The 22,045-nt window shown below is 32.2% G+C and overlaps 1 protein-coding gene across 12 annotated transcripts in view; it reads right to left on the reverse strand.

The window, feature by feature from the left end:
* Window positions 1–6,925: 6,925 nt before the first annotated feature.
* LOC123273040 (afadin) overlaps window positions 6,926–22,045 on the reverse strand; it is a 101,684-nt gene continuing 86,564 nt past the window's right edge. For 6 of the 12 annotated variants that reach the window (XM_044740189.1, XM_044740194.1, XM_044740190.1 and 3 more), the window contains 2 exons: window positions 17,277–17,389; window positions 6,926–7,800 (listed from right to left, as the gene is read on the reverse strand). In XM_044740189.1, the coding sequence (XP_044596124.1) occupies window positions 7,578–7,800; window positions 17,277–17,389 (336 nt within the window). In that variant the 3' untranslated portion in view covers window positions 6,926–7,577. Of the gene's footprint in view, window positions 7,801–17,276; window positions 17,390–17,579; window positions 17,593–19,198; window positions 19,505–19,696; window positions 19,748–22,045 lie in introns of those variants that run through there. The other 6 variants (XM_044740191.1, XR_006511233.1, XR_006511232.1 and 3 more) reach the window with 6 other exon arrangements.

Below are 22,045 nucleotides of genomic sequence, written 5' to 3' on the forward strand. Positions count from 1 at the left end.
ATGACGTGAAAGTATTAAATAATAAATTAATTTTAACTTTTTTTTTTATTTTTTAGACATAATCTTGCATCCTTGAAATAAGTCATCCTTAACGCATGATAGAATTTGTTAATTGTCCTTTTTTTACTTCATTTGAAGTTGTTGACGCCACTTGTCGTCTTATTAATATGGGAATAATTTGTAATTTGAGATTGAGAACTATTAATGTGCAGAAATTCGTAAGTAAATAAGTATTCGAAAGAACGAAAAAAAATTGATATTCTCATGAAATTATTTCTAATTTTTATAGAAAATTAATATCTGTTTGAGTTATTTGAGGTTAAAAACTGTAATTGAAGTGAAGAAACGGTCAAAATATATCATGCGTTAAAAAAATAAAAAATTATATCATGCGTTAAGCCTGACTAAGATTATGTCTAAAAAATAAAAAAAAGTTAAAATTAATTTATTATTTAATATTTTTACGTCGTGCATTTGATTTTTAAATACTCAAAATTACAATATTATGTATCTGCATAACTTTATCTTATATAGAAGTTGCAAAAAACAAAAAAAATTTTTTTTTGATTTAAAAATTCACATTTTTGAAGAAAAAAAAAAAAAAAAACACCTTTCCAAAAATTTCAGGATCTTTTAAGATCAGTACAAGGTATCATAAAAAAAAAATTTAGTTAAAATTTCAATGGCGCTCTTCATTTTTGACGATTTTCAAAAATTCAAAATTTGACAAATTTGACATTTTTCAAAATTTTTTTCCAAAATATTTTTTTTTTTCAATAGCCTTAAGTGTCCCCTTTCAAACAAACAAAAGGCCATTCCTGTATCTATAATAGCATTCGAGATATTGCAAAAACAAATTGAAAAACTGGAAAAATCGCGAAATTTTGAATTTGCATATCTTTTGAAAAAAATTTTTTTCATTTTTTTTTCTTTGGCAGAACTTCGTTTTATGATAAAAGAAAACTTCTGACCAAAATTCATCCAAATCGAAAGGGGTCGATTCCAACTATTGGTCGATTTGACATGGAATGACCCATAACTGATTAAAGATATCACGATAGTGTGTCTTTTAAGAGTTAAGTGTTACAGTATAACCTGATTATAAGGTAATGTTAGGGGTTTTAGAAGAAAAATTTCTCGGAAATGGCTTTTCCTATCTACTGTCTTTTACTCGCTAATCACTTGGATTTTTCCATATTTGAGCGTTGTGTTTGTATTCATGCCCACAGTCTTTTTATAAATTATAAATGATTCTTAAGCCAATTTAAGTGATGATAAAAATTTTAGTTAAATTTAATTTTTATTTATTGACCGATTTTTTCTAATTGTTAAATTAAAATATTAAAATATATACAGCAGATTAATATTTAGTCGGAATTGATTTCTAAATTTTGCATCTTTTTTGTTTTTTTTTTAACTTTCTCATCAATCAACCTCTTTTGAATTTTTGTTTCTTATTTATCATTTATCATATTTTGTGTTTTTAAAACTTTAAAATATATTTAGTTTTAATCTGAATTTATCATTTAATTAATTACTAATCAATAAATAATTTAATTATAAAAAATTCCAAGATATGTCAGAGTGAATATACTCGGGAAAAAATGATCAGACCTGACCATGTCTGTTCATGTATGATCAGGCCTGAAATTAGACCTGATCATGCCTGTTCATGTATGATCAGGCCTGAAATTAGACATGATAATGTCTGTCCGTGCCTGTTTACCCGTGAAAAAATATTCTGATCAGGCTTGATATGAGCTGATAAGGCCATATAAAAATTTTTGATATGTTCATATCTGGCCTGATATAATCTGATATGTCCATATTTAATTTTTGATATGTCCTGATATGGCCTGATATGAAAATTGGCCATATCAGGCCTGATCAAGCCTTATCAATTTGATATGTCTACATCAGACTTGATATAGCTTGATATGCTCATATCTAATTTTACATTATTTTTTAATAGGTCCTGATATGCCCTGATATAACCTTATAAAGTTATATATACTTTGATAAACTTGAAAAAAAAAATCCCTGATCAGGGTTGATATAACTTGATATGGATTCATATGGTCTGATATACTCATACCCTTACCAGCACATAAGTAGTCTTATGTACTCATATAAAGGCATACCCGAATAAAAAAAACTATTTATCATTATATATGATTCATATCTAATTATATAGAAGCATATGTAATTCATTTATAATTATATAGATGTATATATAATTCATATAAAATTATATATGAATCATATAGAATTCTATATAATTTTTTTTACTCCAGTGAGTATTTTGTGATTACCATAAAACATTCTCTTTTTCTATCTAAGAGTCTGTTACTCCAATGATTAACAATCTTTTAATATATAGTATTTTTCGGATGAAATAATAGGAATTAAAAAAAAATTTAATTTCACAAAAATTATTAGTTTTGTCAAGTTCAAAAATTGTTAGCCAGGCCCTCCAGCAATATATAGTTCCATATACTAAACAAATAATTCCATTAAAATTTAAGCTTTCAATTCTCATTTTATCTCGATTATTTTTTTAATTTCAAAGAAATTATAAATTTTAAAGCAACGAAGTTGCTGAATTAGTACCTGAACAATATATCGTAGAATCATTTTTGCGATTTCATGTATACATAGATAATTTTATAAATCTACATATAGATACCATTATTATATAAATATTGACAGTTAATTATTAATAAATTAGATAAAAAATTTCGTTCACTACGAATCGATCATGTATACGATTCGCATTACTTATAGTTATAATAAACTTTGTTCTCCAAGTAAGTCTCTTAGGTAAACGGGTAGTGAATTAGTCTTTCAAGCGGTAGATCCCCGGTTCGATTTCCACTCGCGCCGATTTTTTTTTTCCTATGGAAATAATTATATATAATTATATAGGGCCATTTTTCATTTATAATTATGTAATATAATGATATATAATTTTTTTTACCGGGGCGGGTACATAGTCTGATATACTTATATCAAGGCATATATAGTCTGATATGGCCAATTTCCATATCAGGCCTGATATGGACGGTTTGTATCAGGCCTGATATAGTCTGATCAGAAAATTTTTTCACGGGTATGTCTGAAGCGTTAAATACGCTCAGGCCTGATCATGCCTGTTCATGCATATTCATGTCTGTTGATGCCTAAAGCATTAACAACGTCCAAGCCTGATCATACATGACCATGCCTGTTCATGTCTGACCAATTATAAACAGTCTATATATAATTAGATCTGATCAGACTTGCATAGTCAGATGTGATCAAAATTTTTTCTCTGAAGAAAAAATTTTTTTTTGGTAATCACAAAAAGTGCAAAATGATGTTTATCATTACGTTTAAATAATTCTGAAATGAAAAATTTGTTACATTTCCTATGAGATGTTTTGGTCTGCTCTGCTCCTGCCTAATATTAAAATAATTATTCATTTTATTATTTCAATAAATGTGATGTTATAATGAGATTCGATTAAATAAATAAATTATGACTATCAAAATATATTATAAAATCAATTTTTATATTATATTTATGATAAACTGATATGATGAATTATGTAGATCATAGAATCATTATTATCTAAGACAGCAGCACAGCAGACAGGAACTTCAAGACGCACGAAGATCACTAAAGTTAAGTGGCATTGAGCATGGTTAGTAGGTGGATGGGGAATGGGTGACCGCTGGTATTACAGCCGTATAATTATATGAAAACATTTTTTTTTGTATTTCAACTCATTATAGAGAATTGCGTATGACTCTATCAAGTACTATATCCATAAAATTAAGTAAATACTTAATTAGAAGTAATAATGGGCTTTCAGACCTGATCATGCATGACATGGGATGAAAAATGACCATGCCTGATCAGGTCAATTCATGCCTGATCTGGCATGGTCATTTTTCATGTCTGATCAGGTCTGAAGACTCATGCCTGTCCATGTCTGATCAGGTCTGATCATTTTTTCCCGGGATATATAATTTTACTTGATTAACTTTGTGACATGGGAAAAATTTTCCATGTCAAAAGATTATTTTGGTTAATTGTTTAAATTTATTTTATTTTGAGGGTAACTAATTATTCATTCAGTCGCATTAATAATTATTAACCAACTCAAGGGTAATTAATTGTTTAATCATTAAGTATTAGTACTTTTATTTCATTTTAAAATGAATTAAATTGTTTACTTCGCCGCACAATCAGTTATTAACCAATTTGAGGTTAATTTATCGTTTATTCACTAGTATTATTACTAGGGCCGAGAATTTAGTTTTTTTAAAAGAGAGAGACAGAAGATAGGTGTAGCCAAGCGTTCTGATTGGTCATAATAAATTAATTGTTTTTTGTTTTTCGCAATCAAGTGAAGACAGCAGCTTGAAGAAAAAATAAAAATTAGATTGCTAATCCAACATGAAAATATGAAAAATATGTCAAAAAAAAAAGGTTGGTTTTCAGATGTAAAGGTGCTTGTAAACAAATACAAGTCTGTACTGCTCAGATAAATAAAGAAGAGAATTTGAAGCACAGTGTTGTGACTAAAATGTTTAATGAAATTAATTTAAAGAAAACAATAAACAAGCTGGCGATTTCGCTCAAGATCGCGTAAAAGAATTGGTCCCGGTCTCACTGGTAATTTTTCTGGGGATCGCACTGACGGTCTTTTTGAAGGTCTCGCTGGAGGTCTCGCTAGAACTCTTGCCGATGGTCTTGCTGGAAATCACGCTGACGGTCTTTTTAGAGGTCTCGCTGACGGTCTCGCTATAGATCTTGCTGGAGATCGAGCTGATGGTATTGCTAGGAGTTTCGCTGGTAATTTTGATGGCGATCACGGTGATGGTATCGCTGGAGATCACGCTGACGGTCTCGCTGGAGATCACGCTGACGGTCTTTCTGGAGATCACACTGACGGTCTTTCTGGAGGTCTCGCTGGAGATCACGCCAACGGTCTTTCTAAAGGTCTCGCTAAAACTCTTGCTGACGGTCTCGCTGATGATCTCGCTGGAGATCACGCTGACGATCTTTCTGGAGGTCACGCTGGTGATTACGCTGACGATCTTTCTGAAGATCACGCTGCCGGTCACGCTGATAATTTTGTTAGCGATCACGGCGATGGTATCGCTGGAGATCACGCTGAAAATCTTTCTGGAGGTCTCGCTGGAGATCACGCTGACGGTTTTTCTGAAGGTCTCGCTGGTGACCACGCTGACGGTTTTTTTGGGAGTCTCGCTGGAGATCACGCTCACGATCTCGCTGGAGATCACGCTGACGATCTTTCTAGAGGTCTCGCTGGTGATCACGCTGACTGTCTTTCTGGAAGTCTCGTTGGAGATAACGCTGACGATCTTGCTGGAATCACGCTGACGATCTTTCTGGAGGTCTCGCTGGTGATCACGCTGACGGTCTTTCTGGAAGTCTCGCTGGAAATCACCAGCGAGACCTCCATAAAGATCGTCAGCGTGATTTCCAGCGAGATCGTCAGCGCGATCTCCAGCGAGATCGTCAGCGTGATCTCCAGCGAGACCATCAGCGAGACCGTCAGCGTGATCTCCAGAAAGACCGTCAGTGTGATCTTTAGAAAGACCGTCAGCGTGACCGTCAGCGCGATCGCCAGCAAAATCACCAAGCGAGACCGGCAGCAATACCATTAGGACAACTTCCAGCAAAACGACCTCCAATGAGACCGTCAGCGAGACCTCTAGAATAACCGTCAGCGTGATCTCCAGCGAGACTGTCAGCAAGAGTTCTAGCGAAACCTTTAAAAAGAATGTCAGTGCGATCTCCAGCAAACCGAAATACTGCGTCAGTAGATCTAGAGTGGGCAGTACCGTTTTAAAATAGCCGAAAGAAAATTGAGGGTAAGTGACCTATAATCAAGTTGTACTGTATTAATCCATGACTTTCAGTCTTTAAAAAATTAATATTATGAATGTTAGTTCCCTGTTTGATATTAAATATAAAAAATATCTATAGTATCCCTGATTAAAAAAAAGTATTGAGACAAAGAAAAAAGTATTGAAAAGTATTGGTTTTCTAGTCAATCCCATATTTTTCAATACTTTTTCTTTGTCTCAATACTATTTTTTATTCAGGGATTATTTAAAATTTTGAGAAATCAATTATTAATTTGATTTAAACAAAAACATTGATTTTTAAATCTTAACTCTGTTTATATTGAGTGAAAAATTAAGAAGTGCGGTTTTGAGGAATATTGCATACATGCAATTAATTGTCTTGATGACAAAAAGTTATGTATAATCATTAGGGTGTGCCAAAATGTAACTTCCGTAGAGAACCTTTTAAAATTGGAATTTTAAGTTCCACTTTTAACAGCAGCTGTGTTTGGGCATTTCCTGAGATATTTCGGGTTAAGAGAATTCATTTGATTATTTATAGGATTTTTAACAGGAGATTTAATAGGGCACTTCCGGCCAAATTTTGAATTTTCACCGGAAATACCCAAACTAAGCTTCTGTTAAAAAATTCTATGAAAATCAAATACATTGTCTCAAACCAAAATATATCAGGAAATGCCTAAACGCAGCCCCTGTTAAAAGCAGAACTAAAAATTCCAATTTTAAAAGGTTCTCCACGGGAGTTACATTTTGGCACACCCTAATAATCATATATAGCCACGTATGATTTATTTCTCATGGGAAATACACAATGAATAATTAGAGATAACATATATTGCAATTTCTCTTTATTAGATTTTAAAAAATAAATTTGAGTGACAGATTCATTATTATTACAAAGCCATAATTTAAAAAATAATTCGAAAGAGTTAGGGAATAGAAAAAAATGGGCTCAAATGAAAACTGCATACCAACATGTATGTATGAGCGTACAGTTTGTATTCACTCAACGATTTTCAATTCTTTTGATTTTTTTTTTTTATTTCGGGAGTATTGTTATATTCATATTTTTGGTTAAGACTTATAGCTAGCCTAATCCAATTGATATTTTATTTTTAACAATTCATTATCAATTTGATAGATTACTAATTGCTGATTCATTTTTGCACAAGAAGTTTTTTAATACCTTAAGGTATTGGTAAATATTTTATATCAAATAAATTTCTTAAAATAGTTTAAAAATATTATTGCTCATAAATGTATCTAATAATTAAGTCATTCATTTTTCTTCTAATTGAATATGATTTAAAAATTAATCAATGTAGATAGTTTTAATTAAAAATATAAATATATGAAGGAGTGAGTAAAAGATTTATTGGTCGTATGTACAAAATTGATTGAATTTATTTATTAAATATAAGTGAATTTTTATATTATACATCATCTAATAAAATTTTTGAATCTGCATATAAGAAATGTATTTTCACAATAAAAATATTAAAATTGATTGGTCCTGAATAGTTCTACGTACGAATGATATTGGTCGTCTATTCAAAATATCTTTCATTTTTTGTAAATACTGTATATTATTGTAATTTATCTTAGAAGTATAAGTGAATAGATACTATTAATTATTAAAAATTGGTTTTTTGTATTAACGATCTTTAAATTTCAAAACCAACGTCGAATAAAAATTAATTTTTGTCGTTGTCAGTTGGATTTAAAGGACTCGTGATATTATCAATTTCCCTCTGAGCTCTTGATATTTTTACTTTATCTCTTGGTGTACCATCTTCGCCAGTTTCCATTGCAAACATTTTCATTTTCTCTTTAAAACTGAGTTTTTCGGGCACTTCACCTAGTTGAGCATTTTCTTGCTGTTTTTGCTTTTCAGCCAAGCGTTTTTGTCTAGGATCTCTATAACAAATAAAAAATTGACAATAAATAACTAACCTTATATATCAGAGCACAAAAGTTTCTTCAAATTTAAAAGGATTTCTTGATCAATCATGGACATTTAGGAATAACTCTGTCACGAAAGATAAATCAACTTTATGGAGTTTGAAATTCGAGAGCAACAAAATGGGCAACGGAAAAATAAAAAGCCGCACAGAAGAGATCAGAGTAATAGTTCCTAAAATTAAGAGAATGAAGTGAAAATTTAAATTAGGGAGCAATGATCTCATATTACGAACTCATTGCTAGAGCTATAAATTTCGCGTCGTAAATATTTATGGCGAACTTCATGACTTTACTGAGTACAATTGTAAAAGTTTAATACATCAGTTTAATGAGAGACCAGCAGGGAACTCGAAGAAGTAATTAAGAACACCCTAGAAGTCAACGTGAAAATCCATAAGGTAATGTAGGTGAAGGAATTCACAATTATCCAAACTGACTCAAGAGAAGCCAAGCTGAGCCTGATGGCAAAGAAGGCGAGCCTAAAAGGGAAAGGCCTATGGATGGGCGACGACCTAACAGCAAGATAGACAGACACATTACACTGGATCGACACAGAAATTGATCGCTTCAGAGCAGCAGAAAGGCAAGCCAGAAGAAATGATATAAAAGTTAACCTCGACGGGAAATAGGGGAATTGGGATTAGGAACTAGCAAATATGAGACCCTGGATAGAGATCTATAACAACAAAAGAAGCGTAGAGGCAAGAAGAAATGCAGATGGTCCATTTCGGCAGCAACCAAAATGGTGGAAACAGAAAAGATTGAAAGCAGCGGCTCATTAAGATTAACGCTATGGAACATGGCAGGACTTGGTAAGGAAAATGAGTTTATGGAATTCCTAAAAGACAGTCAGGTAATAGTATTACAAGAAACATGGATCTTGAAGGAAAAGGAAGAAGAGGTCCTTACCTCTTTTCCTTAAAAGACTGAGTGATAAATTTCTGTAGTACTTCAAGAGTGCACAGAAGGATGAAAAGGCTAAAAGAGGCAGCCCTTGCGGTTTTTGAAATACCGTAAATTTTCGGTATTAATGCATTTACCATAAATTTACCGTTATAATTCTGAAATAATACGGTATTTCTGTGGTTATATTGGCCAGTTTTTTTTACTATAGTTATACAGCATTTCTACCGTACTTTTGCTGCAAATTTCAGGAATAATACGATAAAATTATCGTAAAACTCTAGAACTTTTACCGTAAAATATTTATGTATTAACTATGATATTACTATAATTTTACAATGATAAAGTCGTATTTCTACGGTAAAAATACCGTAGATATACTGCAATTTTGCCGCGTTTATACTGATATAATTAAAGATATAATGTTCTTTACCGCAAGATGGACGATGGTGTTTATTACTCGGTGGGTCTTATTAGGTGACTAAATAAGTAGTTACAGATAGTGTGTCAGATAGCTTAACTGGTAGAACCTTTGGCGTGTAACCAAATGATCCGGATTCGAGTCCCAGTCTGGGCTAAAAAAAATAATAATAGTAATAATAATAAAGAAATTAATTTATTGACCTCGTAAAAATTATTCATGAAAATTTATAGTATTATAAAAAAAATTTTAAGCTATTGAATAATACTAGTAAATAGAGATGTACGCTGGTCACGTGACGAGTAATTTTACAGACTTTTTACCGTCACAGAACGGCTTTGTGACCGATAGTGTTATGACGAGACGATCACAAACTATCGCCATCTAGTGGAATAACTTTAATTATAAATAACAATGTATTTTATCGGTTATGTAGAGTTTATTTTGTCCTTGTCAACTCAAAATTTATGCACGCGGCTATGTGAATCAACTATAAATGTTCGGTGAACAAGGCCCAGTAGCGATTAACTCGCTCCTGGGGGACTCCTAAATTCAAGAGACGCACCTGTCCACCGCTAGTTCCCGCAAAAATCGAACCGCCAATAGAAAATCAGCCTCTCGATCACGCCATGAATCGACCGCTTTATTGGCTGATCGCTCCCGCTAGACATGCGCAATAGCCTTCTTCCCCAACTCAACGAGGAAGAAGACGGACTATTGTTATTATCTTTCGCTTCCACGCTTTCGTTGCAACAAGTCGCCATTAATTCCGCTTTACTTTCGCTTATTGTTAATTAACCGCATTTCGCTATTTTTATAATTTAAATTGCTTAAATTAACCGCTAATAATTCGCTTTAGTTTGTTATAGATAGATTGTGTTATTTGTGCATTTATTTCACCGCTTTTACAGTGCCGGCAGAGTGTTCACCCACGTGTCACCCGGCATCGCTTGTGCTACCCACGCTGTGTATTATAAATCCGCTTTTATTTAAACAATCCGCTATTTAACATATTAAATATAACTTGTATTTAGTGTAAATAAATTCATAGTGTTAATTTTTAATAATATTTACGCGTTTTAATTGAGATATCAGACCTAAACCTGATCCCCGCTTTTCCGCTCTTTCAGTAATTATTCAATAAAGATTAGAGTTTTGTGAAATTAAATGAATATTCATTTAAATATTATAAGTAAACAAATAATTAAAATTATTTTTTTATTAAACCTAACAACTGTTATAGTTTATAGTCATTAAGTGATTCCAAGAGATAAGAGTTTTATAAAATTAAATGAATATTTATTTAAATATTATAAGTGAACAAATAATTAAAATTATTTTTTATTAAACCTAACAACTAAGATGTTATGATAATAAAAATATCCGAAGAAAAAAGTATTATTATTTGTTAATTTCAAGCAAAGTTTTGAATAATAAAATAAGTATTAATAAAATTATTTAAATTTCGTTATTCATCCTTTAACAAATTATACTCATTTTAACTTAAAATTTTATTTTTTATCAAACCTCTTATCTTTCAGTGAAATACTTCCCAAATAATTCAGTAATTTAGTAATAATTAAGTAATTCTTGTAAAAAAAAAAATTGGTTGTCTGTAAAGTCGGTTTACGGACGATAGTTTTACGTGATAACGTTATAAAGAAACATTGATGAAAAATAGCATACTTTCATGAATTGAATTGAATTATTATCACTGAATTATCATTATTTTATAATTAAAAATTTAAAAATTTTGAATATTTAAAAAATATTTTAACAAAAAAAAGGACTTATTGATACATTGTTAATCGAAAATTGATACAATAATTTAATCATTGATATGATTATTATTATTTATAATTAATATTAATTATTTTATTAATTTATTATTTTTTATTATTATTTTATTATTAATTATTTTATTAATTTATCTTTATAGCTATTATTAATTTATTTATTTATATTTATTTATTTTTTATTATGAGTTTTACTTGTATACCGTTTTCTGGTTTTTACAAGGTTACTTTCCGCTCTATATTATCAACACAATTTTTCAACCCTTTTTTATTATCAACATATTCTCCCCTCTTTTTATAATCAACATGTTCTCCATTTTTTATTATCAACATGTTCTCCACTTTTTTATAATCAACATACAATTTTCGCACATATAATTTCATTTCAATGCGGCTGTGGACCGACTTGTGCTTTCTGGACTGCATTTACCCTATTCCTCACCCCTTTCTATCGGTTGTTGGAATAGTGGCGATGGGGAAACCACAGAAAAAACCCATGCCAGTACAGTTTGGCTACCGGAGCGACCCCCGACGGTTGGTGTTGAAACTATTCGAACAACCGTCGGTGCTCGAACCCTCGCCTCACGACATGATGTACGAACGAACTATGAGGATAATGACTTAGTCCATTCGGCCATCATGCCGCAATTTATTTATTTATAATTGATATTATTTATTAACAATTATTAATATTATCAACAATAATAATCTGATATAATTGATATAATTTGACATAAATATTTTTAAAACTAGTTAAAACATTAATTTTGAATTTTCAAATATTATTTACAGTTTTTGAAAATTTAATTTAAATAATTTGTTTAAATATAATCACGAACAATTAGTTATAGAACAATATCCTGACTGCTAGCTCTGACGTCACGCGAGAAGAGAGATATATGTGTCACAAGCCAACGCTTGGGCCTCTCTATCGTTTGTTTGATCGTGTCTCTCTATCGCTTGTTGCGCGCTCTCGCTTGCACGCACAGGCTCAGGCGGAACGCGACACTTTTTCGTGAGCGCTGTCGATGTTCATCAATTTATAAGACATTATCACGTCAAAAAAACCATCACGGGACGTCTACGTAGTTGTATTTGACGGTAACAATTGTGGCCGGGCTTGTGACCGTCATTTTCACAACAAACGTGTTGAAAAAAAATTTGTGACGTCACTGACCGTCACAAAACGGTATTTATGACGGTCTCGTCACATAAAATCCAAATATCGGTAAATGCACATCTCTAGCCGCAAGTATACAGTAAATATGCGGTACATTTACGGTTTGAATGCTGTTAATAAACCGTAATTTTCCTATTGTATTGCCATAAATATTCTAAATTTATTTCGTAATTTTTTTGTAATAATTCGGCAAAAAACTGGCTAAAATAACTGAAGTATTACGGTAAACATACAGCATTTATATCATGTAAATACCGAATCTTTGCGGCATTTCCAAAACCGCGAGGGAGGGCAAGTGGAGGCCAAATGCTTGGCATTAAGAAGTAGCTTGCAAAGAATTGGGAAATATCAGAATGGCAGTATGGTCTGAAAGCAAGAAAACAAACAGGTAACAAAAGTATTACAATCATCACGGTGTGCAACAATGCAGGTGTAATAAAACTAGAGAGAAGCTTCCGAGACATCATTGATACATGCGAGCCAAGGCAAGAGAACATCTACCTCGTGGGGGACATGAGCGCAAGAACTGGAGAAGAAGCTGGAGGATGTGACGATGACTTGGAAGTACATGATGTCTAGTCCCTGAGAAAGTCCCAAGATAAGGTTGTGAATGGTGAAGGCAGGAATCTCCTGAAGATTTGTAACGAGCTAGGTATCAGCATACTGAACGCAAGAGTGAGAGATGACCAGTTGGGAGCCATAACCTTCATAGGAAGAAATGAACTGGACAGCAATGCGATTATAGTCATAAGAATAGGAACAACCAGGGGTATAGAGATCAAAAACTTAGAGATTCTGCCAAGAACAGAATCTGACCACCTTCCAGTGGTTCTCACCCTGAGAACAGAGGGCTGTTTTGAACAGGAGGAAGAACATAAGCAAGCAAAAGACGACACACAAGAGGATCCAGAGCAAGGATTCAAATTCAGATGGAAAAAAGAAAAGGTAGAAGAATACAGAGCGCAATGGACGAAGGAGTGGGAAAGCCAGGCTAGAGAAGAGAATAACGACAAATGGAGCCACCTGCTAGAAACAACGAGAACGGCAGCTAGACGTTGTGAAATGGAAAAAAGAGTGATGAAGCCAAACAAAATAACGAGACCCTGGTTCAATAAAGAATGCAGACAGAAAAAGAAGGACTTTTCAAAGCACTTAAAAGATATCTGAAAGAAAATAACCCCGTCAACAAGAAGGCGCTGTACGAGGCAAGGACCAATAAACGTCGCAACATGTCGCAGTGGTGGGAAGCAGTTCAGAGGGAAACTAAGAAAGGAACTCAGTAAAGAGATTTCAGGCCCTCAATGGACAAGTCACTTCATGGGTATCATGGAAGGTCCTGTCATTAGCACTGGACCCAGCCAAGAATCAATCCAGGACACGGAAGAGAACCAGGAAAAGTTGGAAGACGGTCAGGAAGCACAACACGATGAAGAGAGGAACGACAGCGGAGGTAGAGAGACGGACACAGATGTCGTGGAGGCAGACACAGAGATGGAGGAATTAAAGGCAGCGCTGAAAAGAATGAGAAATAAAAAGCCACCAGGAGAAGACCGTCTAGTTGCAGGATTTTATAAAGAGATGTCCGAGGAGGGCAAGCTGAAACTGTTGGAGGCACTAAACGAGATTTGGAAAAGGAAATTTACCGAAAGGCTGGGAATCGGCGCATATCGCACCTATTTTCAAATCAAAAAATTAACTATTTCAAGGAAATTATAGACTGATTTCACTCCTCAATGCAGATTATGAAATACTAACCAATATAATTACGACGAGGCTTGAGAAATGGTATGAGGAGAATAAAATGCTAAAGTTACCAGGGACCAGGTCTTTGTGATAAACGCAGTCATAAACCATTGGGTAAAGGAAAAGGGACAAAAAGCCTTCATTTGTTTCGTGGACTTTGAGACTGCATTTGATAGTATCAACAGAAAGTTACTATTCGCGAAGGCAGAGGAAGCAGGAATTAAAGGCAGAATGTCGAAATTCATCAAGGCAGGATACAAAAAGACCGAGAACAAAATCGTGGCCAATGAAGAGACGAAAGGGAGGTTTGAAGCGTCCCAGGAGGTAAGGCAGGGTTGTTCACTAAGCCTACTACTTTTCAACATCTTTCTGGACGACATCAACAAGAAGTTTAGTAAGAGAAACAAAGGAGGAATAGCCATGGGCATAATCAAAGTGTATCTGAGTAAATATGTAGACGACATCGCAGCAATCGCTCCCGACGAAGCAAGTCTTTAGTTGATTGACATCAACTGAAAGTTTTTAGAAAAATATGCAGCCAAAAACTCCCTCAAGGTAAACACAAAAAAAAAAAAAAAAAAAAAAAAAGTGCTAGTGATCGGCGGGAAAGGCAGGAGTACCACTACAAATTGTAAATACGGAGATGAACTATTAGAAGAGGTGAAAGACTTTAAATATCTAGACTGATGGCTATCCAGCAGTAACAGCTGGAAGAAGCACACAAACGAGATGGCAGCTAAGGCCAAGAAAGCTCTAAACGCCACGTGAGGGCTCATTGAGAGAACATGCAGAAACGCACTCAAAGACAGAATGTACCTCGACAACTCCCTTGTAAGATCCGGTGCACTTTACGGGGTAGAAATATGGGGATGGGAAGGCAGCAAGGTAAATAGAAGCAGTGTTACAACAGATACTGTAAGACAGCGATGGGACTAGCGAAAAACACTCCTAAGTACATCTGGAGGTACGAGGGTGGGCTAAAAAATTTAAAATACATCTTCAAAGATAGAGAGCAGGCAGATACCTACTAGACGTTCTGAGAATGGAGAAAATAGATGGCCGAAAGTCATGCTTAGAGAAGAATGCAGCGGAATTCTGAATGGCAAGTCATTCAAATGGGGTAGTAGGATGGCCAGAGCTGTGGAAGAGATGGGCTGTAAGGTCATAATAAGGATGGTATGGAAAAGAGAGGAAGTGAGTATCATAGAGCAGAGAATGCAGGAGGGCCTATGTTATATTCAAGCTACACTGAGAGAGGACGAGAACAATAAAATCATGGAATCATAATACAACCCCAAGTTCAAATTCCTCAAAACCAGTATGGGCGCTGAATACTGTATTGGTTAGACAGAAAAACCCCAAGTTAGATAAAGCTAGCTTGGTGCAGAGTCAGATGTGGCAACATAGGAAAGGCAGGAAAGAAGGGCTACAGGGACCGGTAATGTCGTATATGTCAAGGTGAAGATGAAACCCTAGAGCACATTTTCAGATGCAGAACGTTACTGAACAGTGTCAAGACAGAGGTGAGGTACTTTGTCTTGGAATGGATCCGTAGGAAAACAGGAGCCGATTTCGATTGATTGTTATTGCAGACACTCAGAGGTGATTCAATAAAAAAAATTTGCAAACTCATTGGGAAATTCCTAACACTCGTGAAAGAAGAGAGTGATCCTTAGCATGAAGATCAAGATGCAGCAGCCTTGACCCAAACCCCCAGACTTGGATGAAGTTGAATAGTTGGCAGCAAAAGATAAAGACATCTAGTGCAGTAAATTTTATTCTTAAATGCCTCAAAGAGGCTATTTTCAATTCTCTATATTTGTTACTTCGTGCTACAAACGTTAAATCTCATAAATTTTTAATCAAATTTAAAATCTAGAATAAAATAGTATTAACATGAAGTATTTAAGTATCAGTTGGTGCTAGAACCAAAGCTTTATTTAATAAGATGCAGTTTAAGGTATTACCCTCGTGACTTCCGTCGTCAAAAGTTTATGTTAGAGTGTACGGTACACATACTGGATAGTCATTATTGACAAGCCTAAAACTTTTTGCTGTTTATGTACTTATTTCAGCCAATCACGAACGAGAAACTGATCGTTTGAAAAGTCTGGCAACACTGCGTGAGCGTTGAGATATTTTATAGTGGTTATACTGTAGTGTTTTGGACTAACTGTAGATTAACCTCTGTTTTGACACATGCGTTTATTTATTTATTTACATACATTTATTCAGAAATATAATTACAATGTCTGAAAAATTGACTTATAAAGGACGATTCATAAAAAAAGTCCTTGGAAAACGACAGAAATCTCTAGCAAATATGAAAATAACTATACAAATAACAAATAGAAAAAAAATAATTGACAATATTGTTTTGTTTTTTCAGAAAAATCAGTAACTAATTTTTTTATGTTGATGTATTAACTGATTTTAAATTTTAGTATTTTTTTTATTTTTTCATCTGACTTATTTTTATAATTTATGAAAGATTAATAAATATTATTATATTAAAATTATTAACTTTTTGAATTTTTATAAATATAGAAAAATCTTTATTTTCATAAAATAATCATTGTTATTTTTTTTAAATAAATAAAATTAATAACTATAATATTACACCTAACGTAAATTAAACTATTTAAATTTGTCAGCGCATGCACGTCTCATACTTCTTTCGCGGCTCACAAAACTTGCGCTGTTGCCACAGCTTTATTAACGTATCCCCTCTTCGGCTAAAGTCTGGTAAATTTTTCATTACTTATTAATAAATATCTCTGAAACTGTGTGGTAATTATCAATGAATTTTTTTTTTTTTAATTGTTTAGTTGTTAGTTAACGTTACTCTAGTTTTTTAAAAAGATATTAAGAAAAGTTTCTGAGATATAAAAATTTTTTTAGGTAAACTTTTCGATATCCCGTATACCGTAATGTATAAGAGCGTTTAAAACTCAAACTTTGAAATTAAATATCTCGGAAACTAGATGGTCTAAAATTCTCGAATTGCGCCAATCGATGCAGAATTATATAAATATTAATCTGCCAAAGTTTAAAAAAAATCCTAAGAAAACGACTCTGGCGAGGGTAATACCTTAACTTAAATTAATGTGATGAAAAAATTGTAAAAAGTAATTCTTACTGCGGTACGATGTCTAAATAAATCTATCTATATCAGTTTAATGGTAATAAGTAATAACGTCTTAACCAAATTTTTTTTTGAAACTTTGTCAAGAGCATATTCGATTTTAAACATGTTTGTTTTATAAAAGTAAACTGTCGAAAAAATTTTTCAAAAATTTTGTTTAAGACAATATTACTTATTTTCTAAATAAGATTATAAAATTTTGTATATTTGGTGTATGTTATCTATAAATTGTTAAAAGTTTACCTATAAATCTCTTGAGCCCCGATAACACCAGGCGTACCTCCACCAAATTGATTGACAGAACCATCTGGTGTTTGTGGAGATGCCAATAGACCCTTCGTATCATATATGAAATTCTATTAACATAAAATGACTCATCATTAATATTAATTCAATTATTGATAATAGGAAACATAAAATGTCTAACAATATAAAACATCAATGGATAAAACATGAAAATATATTAATAAATACGTTTGTAATGACAATGACAATTTACACAAAAAATTTTTTCATCATGCACAATCAATTTATATGTATGAGTACCTTACTTCACTATCTGTTGAAGGTATGCATTTCGAAAAATTTTTTTATTAGTTAAATCATCAAATCTAAAGACCTCGAATAAACTATATTTAGTACAGTTATTCAAATAATTATTTAAATTAGCATAGTGAATCTGCTTTTCAAAAATACTTCATGCATATTTTCAAAATATACAGGTATCATTGAGACACTAAATAATCCAATTCGACGGTACTTTGGTAAAACCTCGTATCTTCTATGTATTTTAAATGAGAGATACGAGGTTTTACCAAAGTACCGTCGAATTTTTCGATCTTTATTGCAATATATTTTTTCATTTTGCTTGCATTAGAATTTAAATTTTTAATATCTATACATGTATAGCCAACCAAAACAAGGCGATTTCAGATTGATATAAATGTTTGCAAGCAGAAATTTGTATATTTTTATCCACTGTATTAGCTTCTGATTTTAGTTCACGTTTGAATTGCATTTTTTATTTTAAGCTATATTGTAATTGACAATTTAAAGAGCGTTATTAGTTTTTAATTTAATTGTCTGTTCATTTCATTTTGATTGACTTTGAAAAAAAAGTTTTCAAACAAGTAATTAAAAACTATAATACGTAACCCAAGATAAAAGCAGAATTAGACTGTTAGTTATTCTAAAACTTTCTTCTATCGGGTTATCCCGAAAGATCAACACTCATCTTTGTATGAAAATGTTTTGTTTCACCCCTTGTCACATAATTTTATATTAAGTATAATTCTGGAAAATATTCACATCTTATAAAGTACCATCTCTCAGATATCTTATTTTCAACAAACTAATTGGATACTTTAATACTAAAAAACTCAAAAATAGTTATACAAGCTTGTTTCGTTTTGGCGAGGGAGGAGGTTTAGAGATAATTATTCATATCTTCTTACTAATAAAAAGCTAAAAATCAATTTTACGCACACCCACACGTAAGTTTGTATATATATATTTTTTATGTTGTGGTATCCTTGAGGAGGAATAAATGTTTGTTAGGTAATAAATTATTAAATACTATCTTTTTAAAATAAATTTACCTTAATTATCGATATTCAGTAAATATGTAATTATTTTAAGTGGTTTTAAAGAGACAAAATTAAAAAAAATGAAAAAAAAGTTAGATTCTCGTGGATATGAGGTTTGTAGATCTGTCTGTAGCAGTGAGAAATATTAAGATTTTTTTTTTACGTAGGAATAGATTTGTTTTTCTAAAAATGAAAACTCTTAATGATGCAGTATTTACAAGATACAACACAAGAAATACAAGTAGTAAATTTCTCGCATATCGTATACTTTAAAACATAAATACTTATATTGGATGCAATTGAATTTTTCATTTTGCATATATTATTTTGAAATTAAATTAAAAACAGAATTTATCATTTTTTATATTGATCAAAGATTATTCCTATATTAAAAGATATCAATGAGGATAATAAACAAAAGCAAATATGTTTGAAATATGTAAAAGAATTAGATGTCAAAGGTATTTTCTAAGTTAATAACCATGGCTACGAAATACTTTCAAAGAAGCTATGCAATAAGGTTCACGCCACAGCAAAAATTAAACTGTGCCCATGCGTAATTTAATTTGTCAATACTACCTTGTAAATATTCTTAAGAGGTTACGTAGTTGACGACAATAACAATGCTACATTGAAACAATGAGAAAGTGCTGTGTCAGTCTTGATCATCCAATTTTATCGATACCGTCTATCCAAAGACCAATTGACCAGTCAGCCAAGCTGGTTAGTTAATCAATCTTTACAAAGCTGTATATCTATAGTTTTAATCATTCAATTTTTTCCAATATCTTCAACGTGAAATCATCGATGCCAGGCTTTTAAGCCACTTATTCGGAACCGTCGATGCCCTAGCTTTCTACTCTGTTGATCTAGAGTTGACAACGCCTAAATTAGTAATCTAGAGCTAGTGACGTGCTAATATTAATCTCAAGTATACATAATCATTTGGAATTCAACTCATTTTAAGCTTATTATCTCTATTCTTTTTTATATAAAACATTTTCAAAACCCGCAATTTATTCAAAATTGGAAACATTAACAATTTCTTAAAATTAGTTTAGTAGCATACCTTAGAAAAATCAATCTTTAGTGTCACATAATTAATTGAAGACGTTTAATGAACTGGCGCTAAATAAAAAAAAATCCTTAAGTATTTTTAACTTCCCGCAAATAAGATTGAAAATTTTCCAAAATTGAAATATTTTTATATTGTTATCGAAAAATAAGTATAACTTATGAATATTCAAATGCATTTTTGGGTCTATTCTCGTTTTTTTCGTTTTAAATTTTAAAGTTGTAAGAAAACAAGATGAATATTTAAAAATCTTACATCACAATCTTTTGAATGAGCTAATTGACTTCAACGAAGTTCACGACAATTAACGTAGTTATGAATTCTAAAAATCTTTTTCAACGCATTTTTAATAAGGTTAACCTTAATGCAGAATAATAATTTTATAATTAATTGATTTATTTGAACAAATTCACTGTGCTCATTCTTTGTTTTTTTCATTTCTCTCGTTACTTTATATATTAGTCTTAGAGTGAATAAGCAAAAATCAGCAAAAAATTTCTGATTTTTAATTTTTAATTTTTTTAATTTATGTAATTTACATCGAAAAATTTTCAATTTTTTTTGAAATTTGAAAATTTAATCTTTTTTATTTTTCATTACTTTAAAATGAATATTTTTCAAACATTTTTAATTTGTAAAATTTTTAATTATTATTATAATTATCACTAATAATTAAATTTTTTTAATTTCAATTTTCCATTATTATTAAAATTAATTTTATTGAGCTTAAAAATATTGATTCGTTAGAAATTGCAATTTTATCCTCTCTCAAATAGTGAAAGATAACGTTGAAACATGTTTTTCAATATTTTAAAAGCTTTAAGTTTATCTTCCTGCCCCGAAAAAGAAAAAAATTTGTTTCGCGAAATTAGAATAAACTTAAAAAAAAAAATTAGGAAAACGGTTGACCCTAAAGGGCATCCCTGCAACTTCCCGCTAATTCCGTTAATACCTGGCCGCTTTTTTGAGCTCTTCGAGCTCAAAAGTACAATCTGTGTGTTGTTTTAAGCTCTCCGAGCTCAAAAAGATACCTTTTCTATGCTTTTGAGCTCTTTGAGCTCAAAAGTCTGATAGAAGTTTCATGGAACACTATTTTTTGAATGTTCATACCGCAATAACTTTTGAATGAATGAACCGATTTTTACGCGGTTGGCGGCATTCTACGTAGTTTTTTAAGCCTTATAAATAATTTCTAAGTTTCAATTGGTTCTGATTTTTGAAAATCTTCGATTTTGTTAGTGGGAAGTTAAAAATGTCGCAGTGATTTTAAAAAAACACTTGTTTTCAAATCTTTTATTGACGATATCTTTTGAACTAATTAACCGATTTCTACGTTTTTGGCGGCAATCGACGCGGTTTTTTAAGCTCTATAAATTATGCTATGTCATCAAAAGTGATCCGAGAAGAAATGACGAAGTTATGTGAAAAAAACACTTTTTTCGGTTTTCTTTCGTTCACGCTATCTCTCGAACGAATCAACCGATTTTGATCGGGTTGACGCCGATCGGCGTGGTTTTTCAAGCTTAAGGGCGGATTAGTTTTTGAAGTTGATCGATAGAGCCGTTTAAAAGATATTCCAAAAAAACTACTTTCAAAAATGATTTTTTTCTTATTTTTTTTAAGATTTTTCAAGATTTCTTAAAATCTATCGGTCCGAATCGGTTCAAATTCTCAGGAAATCTAAGTTCAGCGTAGCCCTTTCGAATGGCACCAACCGCGATGAAATCGGTTCAACCGTTCAAAAGTTATAAGCGAGTCACATAGTCACACACACACACACACACACACACACACACACACACACACACACACACACACACACACACATACATACATACAGACATAGTGACAACATCGCGGGGGTAGTCAGGGAAGCTTCCTGTGACCTTCAAACGTCGAGATCTGATGAAAACTCGATTTTTGCCAAACGGGGTAAAAACAATAACTTCCCGATTTTTGAAAATCTGAGATTTTTAGCGGGAAGTTAAAAAAAATTTCTATCGACAAATGAGATAGAAGAACTCACTTTTAGCCTAAGTACACATGTTTTATAAAATCACCGCAGTTGGCGCCATTCGAAAGAGCTTGACCAAACTTAGATTTTAAATCCAATTTGGACCGGTAGATTTTGAGAAATCTCAAAAAAACTACGAAAAAAAATTGTATCAAATGTGGTTTTTTTGGAATAACTTTTAAACGGCTTCATCGATCGATTCTAAAAACTACTCATCTCTTAACATCAAAAAACCACGTCGATCGCTGCCAAGCCGGTCAAAATCGGTTGATTCGTTTGTAAGTTATCGTTAACGAAAAAAAAAATTAGGAAAACGGTTGACCCTGAAGGCCATCCC

Source organism: Cotesia glomerata, linkage group LG10 (assembly GCF_020080835.1).
Source record: "Cotesia glomerata isolate CgM1 linkage group LG10, MPM_Cglom_v2.3, whole genome shotgun sequence".
Classification (NCBI taxonomy): Eukaryota; Metazoa; Arthropoda; class Insecta; order Hymenoptera; family Braconidae; genus Cotesia; species Cotesia glomerata.